Source organism: Amphiprion ocellaris, chromosome 20, assembly GCF_022539595.1.
Source record: "Amphiprion ocellaris isolate individual 3 ecotype Okinawa chromosome 20, ASM2253959v1, whole genome shotgun sequence".
NCBI classification, from domain to species: Eukaryota; Metazoa; Chordata; class Actinopteri; family Pomacentridae; genus Amphiprion; species Amphiprion ocellaris.
Genome location: NC_072785.1, coordinates 19,109,710 through 19,126,503, shown reverse-complemented (window position 1 = coordinate 19,126,503; position 16,794 = coordinate 19,109,710). Strand labels below are relative to the sequence as shown.

The window sequence follows — 16,794 nt, the reverse complement described above, 5'->3', positions numbered from 1 at the left end:
ATTTATGGGGTGTGAGAAGTTGCTTAAGAGAGATAACATTTAAATGTTGCGAAAAGTTTCACTTGACACATTAGGAGGGCGGATCACTAAACCAGACATACTTAAGAAAACAAACATTTATCTGCACTGTGCTGTCAGGATTATCTACAAGTTGTGTGTTTGTTTGTGTGTTAATGGAAAGTGGAAAGCGCCATTCCAGTCAGATCGGTGTTAATAATGAGAGACTACTGTGCCACGGGTGTCATATATTACCAGCAGATTATGTTTAAAGTGCTGCACAAAAATGCTGCACTTACAAACGTGGCTATTAGTTATGGAGAGTTAACTTTCTTTCCCTTTAATTTACGTTGTCAGGCTTTATGTACTAAATTACACTTCAGTTCAACTGGTGTTATGTAGGCCATTAGTTGACCATTTGTTTTCCTTTTAACACATTATGGAACGACTTTCTTTTTCAGTACTTGATGAAATGTAGTCACGCTGATTGTCTGGGCGATATCGCACTGACAGGTTGATGGAAAATTGGAGGCTAATACGCTAGGATCGTCCAAACGCTCTTGGTTCAGCGTTCACTGAGAGTTTTGCATTATTCCGTCTGGGACATCAAGTGTGTTTTTCGGAAATGCCTGACACACATTTTGCACTTGTGTTCAAGAGAACTACTGCCGTGCCAAGCAATAAAAATTCAGACATTCAGTTGAGAAATCTTGGGAGAGCTGTGCAGTGATAAAACAAACCCAGCGGGGTTCAAATCAGACATACAAACAGACACATTATCACACACACAAATCCACATGCTAATATACTCTCTTCAAATCGACTTCTTAACGCTTAAACCACAAGCAGGATAGTAAAGTGATCATGAGTTATGTAAAGACATGCGACTGGTTCATCCATCAGCATAAAGATTTACCTTGGCCAGTGCACCATGTGCAAAAACACTGAAAACATTCCTCCTCTGAAATGTTGACAGCCTGGTAGCTTTCAGGTAGAATTCTTTCCACCAGGTGATTAATTTAAGGCACCCATGTAGAATTCTTTATCCCATCAAAAACAAATCAAACATATTTTCCGTCAGCTCAGAACAGAGTTGCAGAGGGATGTTTTTAACGCTTCACCAAGAATGATATATTTCATTGTCATTTGATGAAGGAAATGCCAAAATCTTCACAGAGAATGAATAGCCAAGCTAACCGCTAGTCTAAATAACTATTGCTTGAGTAACTACATGTAATAAAGCCTTTATTTGTACAGCATAGCTCATACAGCAAGTGTAACTCAATCATCAATAAAAATATGACTGTAAAATAAAAGATAAAAATATTAATGAAAAACACAAGACAATAAAATATAATAAAAGCCCTCAATGAAAGTATTGAATTGGTCTGGTACCAATAAATTACAGGAACCTACATAAAAACTCGAGAAATACAAGCCAAAAAAGAAGGTTTCATTTGAAGCCATCTGTCGAATCGCATGTCTTCGTGCATTATTGTCACCTAGAGGTCATAAACATTTGGCAGCATCAGCAACTGATTGAGCTAACATCTATTCTACTCTAACTAGACCCAAGTTGGAGGAAAGAAGAATACTGTCCTTCTTCCCAAGCTGACGCCTGACACTGAGTACTCCATCAGCGTGGTGGCGGTCTACGCCAAAGGAGTCAGCAAGGACCTGAACGGCATTGGAAAGACCAGTAAGTTAACCACCACTTTAGGGGACTCCTGGAGGTCTAGCAACATCTAGAAAAAAATGTGTACTGTTGTTAAGCTTGTAGTGTTGTATGGCAGTTCATTAAAGCTTGTAGCAGTTGTGTAAGTGTAGACGTTTCAAGAAAAATGTTGATCTGATGGGATATGTGCGGTATTAAGTGTATTGTACCTTTATGTTACCCCAGAGCCTTTGGGGGGTGTTAGGAACCTGCGTGTAACTGACCCCAGCACCAGCACCCTGAACGTCCAGTGGGAGGCTGCTGAGGGTAACGTTCGTCAGTATAGGATCTTCTATGTCCCTGCAGCTGGAGGAGAAGAAGAGATGGTAAGGAGGAAACTGGCATTGCAACTTACCGTGAGTTAAATGCTTAGATCCCAGACTTATGCTTGTCACGTTTCACTTGTGTCTAGGTGCAGGTATCAGGCAGCACCTACAACACTGTGCTGAAGAACCTGCAGTCTGATACCGTCTACACCGTAACTGTGGTTCCTGTTTATTCTGCTGGAGAGGGACAGCGCCTGTCTGAGAACGGCAAAACCCGTAAGCACTGCGCCATCCATGCAAGAACTTAAAGACGCTACAGTGAGATCCTTTGAAGACAGCTTTGAGGGTTTAGAGAAGCCCATACAGACTGAGAAGAGGCCCTGTGTGAATGACATACTGCAACAGCAGTGGGATTTTTTTTCATAAATCAGGAATCCATTCAAGTCTGTCCAGGATGAACTTACTGGCCTTAGCTGCTGGCTTGCTGTCACTGTATGTCAGCATCCTTCAATAAGGCAGTCAGTTATAACTGATTTTTTTTGTAATATCATCCAAATCCTTTTAAACGCCTATAACCCAAGCCAACCCCATAAAATACAATTTGTTTCTCAGGAAGTGAATGAATGTAAGTTTAATTTACGCCTTACATCTAATGTGTAACATGAGACATTATGTACAATGACACCTTGGAGCTCAGGCAGTTTAGTCTGATCTTCATCAAGGAACATGGACTTTCCAATTTCTCCCACAGTCAAACCACCAAACTCTGCTGGGAAGGAGTCAGCATTTTGCGGGGTGATTGCGTAGGAAGGAATTCCTCCGGGCTGGCAGCATTATAATGGTGTCTCCTCTTTCTTTACCGTAATACTGTCCATTTATAGGTTGGAATGAAGGGTAGTGGTCAGGATAATGGTGAGGCGGGGGAGTGGGGGGAAGGGATGTATTGAATGTTTGGCTCCCATTTGGGGAAAAAGAAACAGGGGGGGTTAGAAATGAATAGAGAGCATTATATCTTTCATGACTCTCAACTCACTTAGCTGGGGTCATGCTCCATTCCTGCTACTGCTACCCCCATTTTCCCTTCGGTAGCAATGGTCTTTCATGTTTAGCGGACATTCATGTTTCCTAGACGTGACCAAACCACATTAACCAAACTCTAATACAGTATGTACAGTATGTGAGGTCACACAGCCTGTTCTTCTTGGAACTTCTGCTTCATACCAGTTCAGATTATTCTCATTTTATTGAATTAACAAAATATCTGTGCTCATTATCTTAGCTAGCGTTGCTATCCAATTACTGCTCATTGTGCCTTAAAATTCAAAGCCACTTTCTAGGCAACAGGCTTTGGTCTGTGAAAGCTTTAAAGTATAGAAGCTTGCTCGTTGTGTTTTGCCCACTGCGTTTTTTCCCCTGCATTTATGGGGTTATAATGGGGAGCGGCACAAAGCCTCCAAACATCTGCTTTGGTTTTTTAGAAGGCAAGCGTCACACAGGGCTGCACATACGCCTTGTATATCCTTTTCATTGACCTTTAGGGCACTGAGAGGAAGTGTCCTGTTGATAGCGCTATTGTTAAATAATGTCTTAAACCTGTCTCTGCTGGTTGCTGGGGCATATTGTTGGAATTTTATTGAAATGTTCTCATGTAGTCCTTTTCTGGTTAACTAGTTGAGACCATGTTTTTTTAAAGTGAGGCAAAGGATGAAGGGCAGTAACACTAGTTAGGGGGATAACCAAAAGTGTCTTTTAGACACTTGTAAATAACCCACATGAAAGTGGAAAACAAATAGGAATGTAACACATGCATTTGTGTTTCATTATGTGTGCTATTGTTGGATTAAGCCTGTAATTTACTGACTGCTGTGCATTAGCCCCCATTAGCCTGACCGAAACAATCGTCTCATCCTTTCCCTCCATCTAATTCTCCATATTCTCATCACTCTTCTCACCACTTCTTTCTGCTTTACTTACCTTGACCCTAATCCTAACCTTTTTCTCCCTTATCTCTGTCTTTAAACACCGTCTCACCACCCAACATTCCTTGGCTGGACAGTTGAGCGCAGCCCTGTTAGGAACATCCAAGTTTTCAACCCCACTACCAACACTTTGAACGTTCGCTGGGAGGCAGCTACCGGCCCAGTCCAGCAGTACCGGGTGGTCTACGCTCCAGCGACTGGAGCCAGGCCTTCTGAGTCGGTGAGTTTCCATCAACTGTGTAAGGAGAAGTATGGTATCGCTCATATGAATACAAAGAAAACACAAAGAGTAGATGTATTTCCATTGCACTTAAATCATGCATTATACACACACAAATACTGACTAATTTATTTAAAAAAAAATGGACAACTTTGTATATGTGAGCATATGTAGCCCAAGCAAAAATCCCTTTGTGTCCAACATTTGCAGTATATCACTTACCACCTGGTGTACATCTAACTGTTGAAAGCAATTAGTCTGTTCACCAAATGGTGTAACGTGACTGTTTGCACGTGTGCATGTTTGCAGTTACTGCCAATTGGATTCTTTTCTGTAGCTTTAAACCAAGACATATTCATTAACGCAGAAAATCTTTAATTGCTAACTCCTGCTCTCTACACAATATGTGCCATCTGGCGTCAGGGTGCCCACATCTTCACGTGCAAAGGATTTCTGGGTTCCGTAAAGAATCCATAAAAACACTTAGTGTTACTTTATATCACATCATTAGCTTTCTTCAGCATCTGCCAGAAAGATTGCACCACGACAGTTCCTTCACTGGTCTCTTAAAAGTGTATTGATAGAGAGGTGCACTCTGCCTTTTCCCCCACCATTTGTGAGCACATTTATGGCAGGTTTAGGCTTTTCCATGGCCAGAGCCAATGATGTGCGTCAGTGGCAGTGTGGCCTTTTCCAGGCAACACCATCAAATTTAACGCAGCTGGAGATTTGCAGCATGAATTATCAACTTTACCAGTGTCGGCAGTGATATTATTTTTAATGCTGAGTCTCCCAAGCACCTCAGTACATTTTTTGACCAGAGGAGATGGGAACAGACTGCAAGCGATGCAGAAATAAATTACACAAGAAGACACTGCTGTTGTATTTACGAGTGACACGAAATCATGGCAGGCAGAATCAGATACTTTACCGTCGGTCCAACACTTACATATGGTGCCTCTCACACTTCAAACCCCTTCAAAACACGTTCTCCTCCAATCCATCAAAAGCTCCTACACAAATGTTCATTCCTCATAGAGGTTATCACCAGGTCAGATCCCTCAAGGAGCTCTGGCCTTATTCTGTTTAGCTAACTAACCCAAAGACACAGTGAGTGAGGAGGAGGTGGCCCCTATGTAGTCAGCTGTCTTCACTGCCTTACTGGGTTAAACAGCAGTGCTGGCCTGTCAAACACTACCACACCTTTGAACTTCAAAGGAATATTTGAGTCTTACTTTCACTCGGTGCTGACAGCAAGGGGCAATTGAGTAAATGGGAGATGTTAGAGGCAGTGTACAATATCAGCAGCTGTCAGAAGAGAGGGGAAAGGTCTTTGCTTGTGTAATTGTTGGGTTGGGGTCTGTGTCATGTCTGCACAACCCTTCATAATTCCTTTAAATTGTAAAAAATGATTGCATTTTTTGTGTGATTTTTACATATACCAGTGTAGCTGACACATTTACTGATGAATCGTGCTTCATGTGCACAGGTTTTGGTACCAGGAGGCACCACCACGACCATACTGCAGCAGCTGCTCCCAAACACTGACTACAATGTTGGAGTTGTTGCCTTGTACAGCGACGGAGAAGGACCTGCTATCAGTAACGCTGGAAAGACATGTAAGTAGTTGTTCTAGTGCCTTTAAAGACATGTTTTTGAGTGGAACCGATAATGTAAGGAACTTGTACATTATGCTTCTTAGAGAACAAGCGCAGATCTTTGCTACAACACCTGTGAGACTTCGAAATGTTTGCAATGAGCAGCACAAACTAACACTTTGTTCCTTATGTTTCCATGCTCAGTGCCTCGCAGTGGTCCAAGGAACATGCGTGTATATGACCCCACCACCAGCACTCTCTCTGTTAGCTGGGAACATGCAGAAGGTCCTGTCATGCAATATCGCATCACCTATGCACAGACTACAGGAGACCCTATTGAGGAATATGTAAGCATGTTTGCAAATATACATACAATATTCTGAGATTTCCATTTAGAGTGACAAATATCTGGCTTTTGGCTGTATTGTTGCCATGAATGACGAACCAGCTCTCAATATTCTGAGATGTACCCAAATCTGTTCTTAATTTGTTCTTTTGTTGACCATTTTCATCTTTTAGACTACAGTACCAGGAAACAGGAACAATGTGGTCCTTCAGAACCTGGACCCAGACACCCCTTACAACATCAAAGTGACTGCCATCTATTCCGACGGACCGGGAGGAGAGCTGGAGGGAGATGGACGCACAGGTAAAAACTGTTCCATCCATGCACTCATGTGTCTGCACCTTTTTTAACTTATGCAGAGGAGTTTTAAGGCCTGTGGACACATACATTATAGGGTATTATCAACTGTTTTGTGAATACATGCAATCACCAGAGAGCAGGAAATCTGTGTAGACTGATCCATTTGATTAGGGTCCTGAATCATTGTACATTATAAAATGGAATAAGGGAAATTCTTGGCATTTCATGAAGGCCAACAGCAACAAGAGCATCTGCCAGAGAATTATGGACTGCCTTTACTCCAGTGAGGGGGATCTCATGCTTGCAGTGCTTGCCAGTGTCTTGCCTAATTTTGCCTCCCAAACAAAAGAGACATTATTACATATCGTAATGCTCCTCTGCTCCTTCAGGCAGCTCATTATTACATTTTATGATTTCTCTTTGATGTAGTGGCATTTATTATCCCATTGATCATATGTTGAGATCTTTCAGTCATAATTAAAAAGTCATAACAAGCAATGAGCTATAGTACAGTAATTACTCTGCTGATAGATTACAACACTGAGTACTCTGGAATTCAACTAATCCCATTGCAGGGAACCTTAGCCTGTGTTGACTGTGTTGTTGTGTCTTGTTTCCTGCAGTGGGTATGCTCGGCCCCAGGAACCTCCGAGTCTCTGATGAGTGGTACACCCGCTTCAGGGTGTCCTGGGACCCGGCCCCCTCCAGGGTTACCGGATACAAGCTTATCTACCAGCCTGAAGGTATGAGCATTTTACATTGTAGCTTCTTGTCATTCTCTTTTTAACTGTTACTACACAGAACACTGCATTGTTTACAGATATATATATATAACACAGATGTCCCTTTTTCAGGCTCTGATGACTCCATGGAGGTGTTTGTTGGAGACGTGACCTCCCACCAGCTGCATAACCTGCAACCTGGAACCACCTATGACCTGAAGGTGCTGGCACAGTACAGCACAGGGCTCAGTGGACCTCTGATTGGTCAAGGCACCACATGTAAGTTGATATTGCTATTATGTCTTAGCTGACAGGGATAAGCATGCTAAATTGAGTTGATGATTCCTGTGTTGAGCTTGCAAATAGGGGATCTTTTTGACACAAGATGAATGCTGTATGCACTAATGGTGCTCTTGTTTGCTCCCCTTAGTGTACCTGAATGTGACAGATCTGACCACATACAATGTCGGCTTTGACTCTTTCTGCATCCGATGGGCTCCTCACAGAGCAGCCACTTCCTACAGAGTCAAAGTCAATCCTTTTGACCGTAAGTGCTTTACTCAGTTACATATTATGGGAGCTTTGTTGAGTTATGCTTTAAATTTATTGCATCTATCTAATCTGGATGCTCCTCTCTTTTCTTTCCCTCTCTTTTAGCCTCCAAGCGTGGAGCTAAGGAAATCACTGTCAGAGGCTCAGATAGCAGTTACTGCTTTGATGGCTTGAGCCCTGACACTCTTTACAATGCCACTGTGTACACCCAGACCCCCAACATGGAGGGACCTGGAGTCAGCGTCAAGGAGAGGACATGTAAGAAAACCTGCTTTATGCCTAAATACGAGAGGACAGTACATGTTTCGTTTTACCAGCTTTTTTGTTAAATGAATATCTTCTTATCAGCTACAGCATGATATCAATTTTCTGCATGTGATTCTGTTGCTTTTTTTTTTTTTCTTACAGTGGTCATGCCCACTGAGACGCCCACCGAGCCTCCTCCTCCTCCTCCTCCAGTGACAGTCCCCCCTGCTCTTGATGGTGAGGAATGCTTTAAAATTTGCACCTGTTGGCTAAAATACTTTCATAATCCAGGTGAGATTAGCCATTAACACCATTTTGCTTGCACCACAGTGTGCAAAGGTGCCAAGGCAGACCTGGTCTTCCTCATCGATGGCTCGTGGAGTATTGGAGACGAGAGCTTCAACAAAGTCATCCAGTTTGTTACAAGCATGACTGCTGCCTTTGATGTCATCAGCCCCAAGGGCATGCAGGTCAGTTTATCCCCCCATAAATGTGCTAATCTGTGTATCTCACCAACAGTTATCATCACCCTCTTAATGTTTTTATTCTTCTTGGAACAGGTGTCATTTGTGCAGTACAGCGATGATGCCAAGACTGAGTTCAAGCTGAACACCTACCATGACAAAGGCGTCGTGTTATCAGCTTTGCAGACTGTCCGCTACAGAGGAGGCAACACCAAGACAGGTACATGAATGCAAGAAATCATCTTAGCAGACAAACTGTTCTGAAGAAGATTGATTGTTGAGATCTGATGTTCCCCTCTCTTCTATCCTCCTTCATCCAGGCGTTAGTCTGAAGCACGTCTATGAGAAGGTGTTCACCTCCGACAGCGGCATGAGGAGGAATGTCCCCAAGGTGCTGGTGGTTGTGACAGACGGACGCTCCCAGGATGATGTCAAGAAGAGCGCAGAAAAACTGCAGCATTCTGGTGCGTGTGGGATTATTTACTGCCATTTGTGTTTGTATGTGTACTGGACACGATTGATTTCCTTCATTTGAGCTGAAGTTTGCAGTCAGTTTAATAAGCTGTTGTAATAATCACCACAGTGATGCAACTGTCTGTGGTTTTTGTACGCTTAAAATGATCTTTTGTTTATTGTGTGTGTGTGTGTGTTATGCCTCTACAGGCTACAGTGTGTTTGTGGTTGGGGTGGCTGACGTGGACATGGCAGAGTTGAGAGTCATCGGCAGCAAGCCCAGTGAGAGACATGTGTTTGTGGTGGACGACTACGACGCTTTTGCCAAAATCCAGGACAACCTGATCACCTTCATCTGTGAAACGGCCACTTCCAGTAAGGCAACTGTTAATATATCAATAAACCATGATTGTAGTGTAGTTTGTCAGCATGCCAAGAGGAACACATTTCTTTTGGCCTTGTAATTTCTGTAGCGGTGGATTTGATTAGTGCACCTGAAGCAGGAACATGAAGCTCACCCACTGACGTTCAGTTCTACTGATCTGCTGCCAGAAGAAATGCATAAAGAGACATGAATCACATTCTTTAAACTCTAATCTGTTTTTCCAGCTCCGTATAACTTCTCATTGTGTTTCAGCTTGCCCTCTGATCTACATCAATGGATTCACCACGCCTGGTAAGCATACAACATCACCATACTACATACACATTAGCTAATCCCTCCAGAGCCTGTTGACATTGATTAAATGCTATTATGCAATATTGTAGAAGATTTAAATGTTTCTTTTTTCCAAGCCTTCAACTTGTTGTTCATCCTTTCTAGGCTTCAGAATGCTGGAGGCTTTCAACATCACAGACCGGACATTCGGTGCCATGAATGGTGTGTCTATGGAGCCAGGCTCCTTCAACAGCTACATCGCCTACAGACTGCACAAGGATGCCTTCCTGAACCAGCCCACCAAGTAAGAGCTGAGGCTTAACAGCATTCGTGTGAAAACAGAGCAAATGTGAATCTCATTTTGTGCATATTCCCAGCCTATTGTCATTATCGCCTGCACACAACAATACTGCTCAGCCCAAAGGAATTAATCATAATGATGTTCAATAGACTGTAAGTGGCCTTTTGCTCTACGCCCACAGCCCTATTTGTTGTAGGAGCTTGCAGAATATGAGGTGCTAGCTTGAACAAAAAGTATTGGTCATAGAATTAAAAAGTCCCTGGACCAGGCCCTCCTCCCACCTCTTTCAGACTGGGACTCAACAAATCACCCCTGGGTCAAGTGCTTCGTCTCTTTATTGGGCCCCATTTAAGTGGTGTTAGACATTTGTGGAACTGCTGGAGTATCCAAACCTCTTCAGGATATTTCGCTAATATGTTTATAATGATGCGAATTTAGTGTGCGTGGGCGCAGCCATTGACTTAATGCACACAAATGGAAACACTTTGAAGTACAGCAAAAGGGAGAAGACAGAAAATACTTTCAATATGTGGGCAATTTAAGCAAGGCCAGGTTCAATTACAGGTTCTGCAGCCTGCGTGACACTAGGTTCTGTATCACTGTTGCAGGATTTAATGGTGTTAATTCCTACATGCGTTATTGTGGCTGCTGGTGTAATAAACGTGCAGTTGTGACTCATGGCTCATCACGATGTTTGTTTTTAACACTAATAGGGAGATCCATCCGGAAGGTCTTCCCCCATCTTACACCATCATCCTGCTCTTCCGCCTCCTGCCCGATACACCCTCTGAACCTTTTGATATCTGGCAGATTGCTGACAAAAACAACAACCCCGAAGTCGGGGTCACTGTCAACCGTAAGTCTCCCATCATGTATTTGTCCTCAGCTGGAGGGGGAAGTTGTTGTAGCCGAGTAAAGATATACACAGCTGTTCACTCTTATCTTATGTGCTTTTTAAAAAATCTTTTTTCTTTTTTTTCTCTTCCCGTATTTACAGAGAATTAAAGATAGCTGATCAGAGTCAGATATAGTGGCATTACAACAAAGGAAATGGAAGCATATTAAAATAAAATCACTGACTGCTTTGAATTTGATATTGGATTTGCCTCCTATTCCTTATGTTTTATTGAGCACCCTCATAATTAAATAAGCATCTTTTACAAATGTGCAGTTCCACACGTGGTAAATACATGCAAATAATTACAGGAGTTGTCCTAATCCCTCCTAGCCTTCCCCTTATCCGTCTCCTCTCTCTACAAGCATGTGTTCTCTATAGTTCCGTCTGTGCTTTCCGTGCCACTACGTCGTAATATGGTGTCAGGGATTCATCAAAGACTCCTCTCTTTTCAGCTTCCAGCAAAACAATCACGTTCTACAACAAGGACACCCGAGGAGAGATCCAGAGAGCCGTGTTTAATGAGGAGCAAGTGAAGCGGGTTTTCCATGGCAGCTTCCATAAGGTAAACACCCTGCATCCTTCTTAAAGCGAGGAGCATCATGCACAGCACATAGTCATGTTTACAGAGTTTGTGGTCGACTGTCTGCTGCTTTTCCTTTTCGGGTTCTTTTATGGTTTTTTTACTTCTTTTCATTTAGATTGTTTGTGCATCCTTTTATATGTCTCTTTGTGACTTTTATGCCTCATTTAATTTGGCTGAATGAACGTTTTGATGTGAAGATTTGCCAGTGCCACTCAGCAGCATCATGTTACCTGTCAGAAAGTCTCCGCTATCAGTCTTAGAGTGTTATTCTGCTCTCTAAGTGGTCTTTGGTCCTTTATTGTGATTTATCGCTAAGCTTAGTTTTATGTAGACCATGGGCAGTTATTTTAATCAATGGGTTGTGGAGGCTATAAATAAGTTTAAAAGGAGGTTGGTGCAGCATAGTGAGGAATCTGTTGCAATTAATGATGGAAGTCGGACCACATCAAGACTAGAGACTATCATAGTGGTTGTTAAGCGAATTCCAAACCAGTCGGCTCTGAACTCTATCAATTTTTATGTGGGTCAGCTTGAGTTGGTTTCTAGAAGGGCATTATGCATGTCAAGAGTAGATCCTAAAGTCTGCATACTTTTTACTAAATAAGCAGACATGGGCTCTCTGGTGATTTAGCTTTACACTGAGATGCATTTTTAAAAACATCTCAAATTCATTCAGATGCAAACCAGATATCCTCATCTTTTTTGCCCTTACATTTCCACACTACTCACCACACTACAACATGTTCAGTTTGATTTCCCTGTCCGGCAAACATCACACGTCTTAAGAATTTTATATTTTCCGAACACCACAATGCAGTTCTTCTTTCTGTTTCTGGCTCTATGTTCGCTTATAAATCTGAAGTGTCGAGTCGGTCCAAAGTAACATTGACGCCATCATGAGTAGTACACCCCATGATGAGTAACCTGTGCGTAAAATTCATGGCATCCTTCTTCCAAAGTCTGCTCAAGTTCCAATATATAAAAGGGCTTTCAGACAAACCATGGCAACAGCACCACTGCACTCTGAAACCCATTATTTCCATATCTTGCATCGTGCTACAACCGTTTGCTGCTGCACAGAACAAAGTATGCAGCAGTTAAAGTTTAAATACTTAAAAATTGAAACAAGGCATTCGGCCAGGTACAGAAGGTAAAACGAAGGAAAAACTGATGTGTGTGTCTGAGTTCACTTAATCATGACTCAAGAATCTGGCACTTGTTTGCGTTTGTAGTGAGACAGTGGGAGGAAAGCTCTATCTTTGAAACAGGTTAGCTGTGTGCGAACAGTTAGTTAGCTTGTTGTACTGTAAAAGGTTGAAAGACAAAGATTTTTTTTCTAAGACAAAGTCCCATGGGGCAGAAAGGAAGAGGTATAACTTTACCTCTCTATATCTATAAACATATATTAGGCTTGTTATTTGCTCCTCCTCATTGGCTCTATAGACCTATCAATGTTTCCCAATTAGAGTAATGGCATGAAGAGGGATACATTTCATATAAAATATTTTATTTATGTATTGACGTAGTCTCGGTAGAAGTTGTGAAAAAAATTTCTCAACAGTGCTCTTAATGTAACAGCGAGTGCAGTGCGTGTTGCGTTGTGCCCCTTAAGACTGTATAGGACTGCAAGGATGCCTATGGAGTTGTGGAGGCAGGAATATATGCAAGCATTGCAAGCAACTGATCAAAAGCCTGAATCCAGATGTTTACCAGTGCCTTGATGCAACATTTTCTTGATTCTGAAACTGACCTATGCCTTCATCTCCCTTGTCTGTCATGCAAGAAATTAAGCTAGAACTCCTCTGGCAGGCACTTATTAAAAGATCCATGAATCCATCAACTACTCTGAAAACAATCTGTCAGAGCGTCTCATCTAACTTAAAATACCCACTCACAGTGGTTTTGCAAACTTTGTTTCTCCTCAGCAGTTCAACCGCGATATTAGGCCCACATGCCAGGCATACAACTGCAATAAACAGCATTTGGATAATATTGTCTTTCTTGGGGCCACAGCAAGAAGTAAAAAGAGACACCAAATGTCTCCACATCTAACACGAAAACAATGGCGAATCGAAAACATCCCCTGTTATGTTTCAGCGCAGTTGGGTGCAGAAAATAGAACAATGAAGAACAGTGTATTTCCAAAGCAGCCTGGAATGACTTACGACACTCAGTTCACTGAAGGAAAAACGGCTGGTTCCAGTGTGCTCCATGTCACGTCCAATTGCATTTTAACTTGTACCCAAGTGTGCCCAATATTTACACTTGGGTCCTCATATTTAGTACACATGTTCCTTTTTCTGCCTAACTCCAAAGTAATCAAAGTGAATGACCCTTTTCAATATACGAGATTCTTATCCGACATCAAAGTTCGCCCACTTCCTGACATCACAGAGTGCACAGTGATATATTGGCCCCAAGATCAGAGCGTACAGTAAATGGCTTTTTAGTGTGACCATTTAGCATCTACACAACTAATTGTAGGGTAACTTCATGAATGAATGCAATACTGGAAAATATTGGGTCAGAGCTTCATGTAAATTACATCACTGCTGGTCTAGTTGGACTGCAGCCTGATCTTTGTGTGTGTATTTGCGTGTGTGTGTGTATGTGTTTGCTCAATCTGTGGCCATCGTGGAGACTGTAGTCTGAGTGTGCACTGGGTGGCTAGTTTGTGGTGCAGTAGTTGCTGTTCCATGAGCTTGTGAGTCTGCAGCGGTCAACCTAGCTGCTCATTTGCTGGTCTGCTGAGTAAGTGCCACTGCTGACTGCTGTGGTGGTGTCTGTTTACATGTTGCTAGTGGTTTTCCAACACTTGGTCCGTGGCTATTACAGAATGACCTCAGTATATGTGTGTGAGTATCCGCTGGAACCAGGGTGCCCAATGATGAGGCTTGTTGCTAAATGGCTGTTGGGTTGTGGTTGTGTGAAGAAAAAAACAAAGCACAAAATAATCTGAATGTTCAAGTTAGCCGACTCAAGATTCAACAACCACTTATTTTCACACCAGTTAACATACAGATTCTTTTCTCAACATTACTTGTTTTGTCTATAAATTACCACCAATTGTAAAATCACAGCCACGGTGTTGCTTTAAAGCCTCGTAACGTTCAACCGACTGTCCAAAACCTTGAGATATACAATATATATTATAGCACACTAAGAAAACAAGAAAATACTAACATTATTAGAAGATGGAACAAGTGAAATTCTTCCATTTCTGACTTGTTACCTTAGGTTGTAGCTTTTCCTGGTAATTCATCCTGAACGAACCTCCTACTCAAGCATTAACTTCAGTTCCTGTTTCGGTACCACAATGTCATGTCAGAGAGTGCTTCTTGATTTGGCCTTTTTTCTTCAGCCTAGTTAATAATGAATAACCGGGGCTAGAGAGGTCGTGGTCTACCGCTAGTTAAGCATGTGGGAAAGCTCTCAGAGATGAATATAGCGGAAGCAAACCAATCACTAACCCACTGGGCAATCCCCTCCCATATTTGAATGGTAGAGTCCATAGAGGGAAACCTTCCTGGTAACCAAAGAGGAGAAGACATTTTCCATAAGTCATAGTGATGTGTGGTCAGAGGTACACTGGTAGAAGTTAGAGCATGTAAGCTGATACTGTGTAGCTACTGAAAAGTCACTTGGAGTTTGCTTCAATGCTGAAAAATACACAAACCTTATTGGCCAAGAAATCTTGAGCTCAACATTTCAACCTAAAATCAACACTAAAAAACTACAGAAAATATACATTAATTGATACATATGGTGCTTTCCCTTATTTACTGGCATATGGGTATATAATGCTACAGTTTCTGATGTTGCCAATAAATGCCACCAAAGTTGCAATTAATGAGGGAAATTAATGTAAAATCAATCAATGTAAGTCAAAAGTTCAGGCTTTAGATGACTTTGAATACTTGATTTCCAATATTCTTTCTACTTTCGCAATGAGCTGAGGCCAACTTGTTATTGATTTCTTAATGCAGTCATCTATAGCACAGTGTGTCTGCAAAATCCCACTGCTGTGTTTTCGGTAACTTTATGTACAGGTTCTAGCAAAAACTGCTTGAGTAGTATTATAGGTGTTTAAAGTACACCAGAATAAAAAATAACTGATGGTGCTAGATTCGTTTGATGACAAGAATAACATTTTACTAGCTACTTTACCTTTGGTATTTCCTGACAGCAGATGTTTTCCCCTTTAGTCTGTATTTTAATGTATTTCCCTGAAGTACACTTATTAACCGTGCATACACAGAAAAGTTTTTATGGAAAAACTGAAAGACTAAATCCACTGATATGCCACGCTAAGCAGGTAATGAGCTAATGCTTACCAAATGGAGGCATCCTGCTGTAATTTTTGTTGCTGCAGATGTTTGTGGTGTCCACTGTCATATTAGATGGATTTGAGAAATGCCATTTATAATAAAAAATGAGAAATTATGTTGGTTTACATTATGAGGTGAGATGGTGCTCACAAGCAAAGGCTTACTCAAAGCCTGCCAATCAGAAGAAACTGGGGTTCTAACACAATATCTTAGACAGAGGGGCTGCATACCAGGCAGTATGAGATCAATGATGATTTTCTGTGAATTATGCAAAGTGAAATATAGACCTGGAAGTAAGCGTAATATGTCCCCTTTAACTTTTCTCACAATAGAAGTCCTTCCCTTGTCTTTTTGCATTTGCCAGATCAGACATATAAGCTTCCTTTTTGGAAAGATAAAATGAAAATGATCAGCCCAGTTGGGGATTTCAGGATCAGCAACAGCACTGTTTGCATGAAAACACCAATGTAATATAATAATCCATACAGAGCACTCATTTCCTCCTATTCCCAACAAAAAGTAACTTAATCTTCATTGCATATTTATAGTGAAGACTCACACCTGCCTATTAGTGCATTTGTGAAATTAAGGCTGTGAGTCCTTCAAGGTCTAAGAATGCAAAAAAAGAAAAAAAAAAAAAAAGGGAACACTCAGGACAGAGCCAAGAGCAATAAAATCGAAAAGTCTGATAGAAATCATGGAAATATGTATTGGAACCGTGCTGGTGTCGGCCTGAAGTCGACCATATGGACTCTGATTGTAGAGTGTTGACACAATGAAGCACAGTGAAACTCTGTGTTAACAATTGATGAATGAAACTTGTTCATCTGTCAACACTTTTACTGCACTGAGACCAGATCACTTAACAGCTAATACCATCAGCTCAGAAAGAAATGGTCACTAGAAAGCTAGTTTTCTAGAAGCCTTATTTTCCAGTGACTAAAGTGTTTTTATTGTGTTTACTTATTGGTCAGTGAGGTAATCTGTATATGCTCATTATCTGCCATCCCTGTATAGCATCCAAAGTTGTTTAAGTAAGCCCTTAAGAGTATCGCGGTATAATATATCCATGCCAGGATCCTGGGATAAGTGACACCCATCTCTCTTTGCGGCCCACCAGACAGTTTGTTCTCTTGCCAAGGAAGTCAACTGTAATTTTGTGATTGGTT

General features: G+C 41.6%; 1 protein-coding gene across 4 annotated transcripts in view; it reads left to right on the top strand.

The window, feature by feature from the left end:
• Positions 1–16,794, top strand: part of col12a1a (collagen, type XII, alpha 1a) — a 57,213-nt gene that overhangs the window by 29,193 nt on the left and 11,226 nt on the right. For all 4 annotated transcript variants that reach the window (XM_035948872.2, XM_035948871.2, XM_023271876.3 and 1 more), the window contains 20 exons: positions 1,567–1,696; positions 1,898–2,037; positions 2,124–2,253; positions 4,034–4,176; positions 5,666–5,795; positions 5,979–6,121; positions 6,294–6,423; positions 7,044–7,163; positions 7,275–7,421; positions 7,573–7,689; positions 7,800–7,952; positions 8,103–8,177; positions 8,271–8,410; positions 8,501–8,624; positions 8,725–8,868; positions 9,068–9,232; positions 9,495–9,533; positions 9,681–9,819; positions 10,530–10,672; positions 11,167–11,276. In XM_035948872.2, coding sequence (XP_035804765.2) covers positions 1,567–1,696; positions 1,898–2,037; positions 2,124–2,253; positions 4,034–4,176; positions 5,666–5,795; positions 5,979–6,121; positions 6,294–6,423; positions 7,044–7,163; positions 7,275–7,421; positions 7,573–7,689; positions 7,800–7,952; positions 8,103–8,177; positions 8,271–8,410; positions 8,501–8,624; positions 8,725–8,868; positions 9,068–9,232; positions 9,495–9,533; positions 9,681–9,819; positions 10,530–10,672; positions 11,167–11,276 — 2,562 coding nt within the window. The remainder of the gene's footprint in view (positions 1–1,566; positions 1,697–1,897; positions 2,038–2,123; positions 2,254–4,033; positions 4,177–5,665; positions 5,796–5,978; positions 6,122–6,293; positions 6,424–7,043; positions 7,164–7,274; positions 7,422–7,572; positions 7,690–7,799; positions 7,953–8,102; positions 8,178–8,270; positions 8,411–8,500; positions 8,625–8,724; positions 8,869–9,067; positions 9,233–9,494; positions 9,534–9,680; positions 9,820–10,529; positions 10,673–11,166; positions 11,277–16,794) is intronic.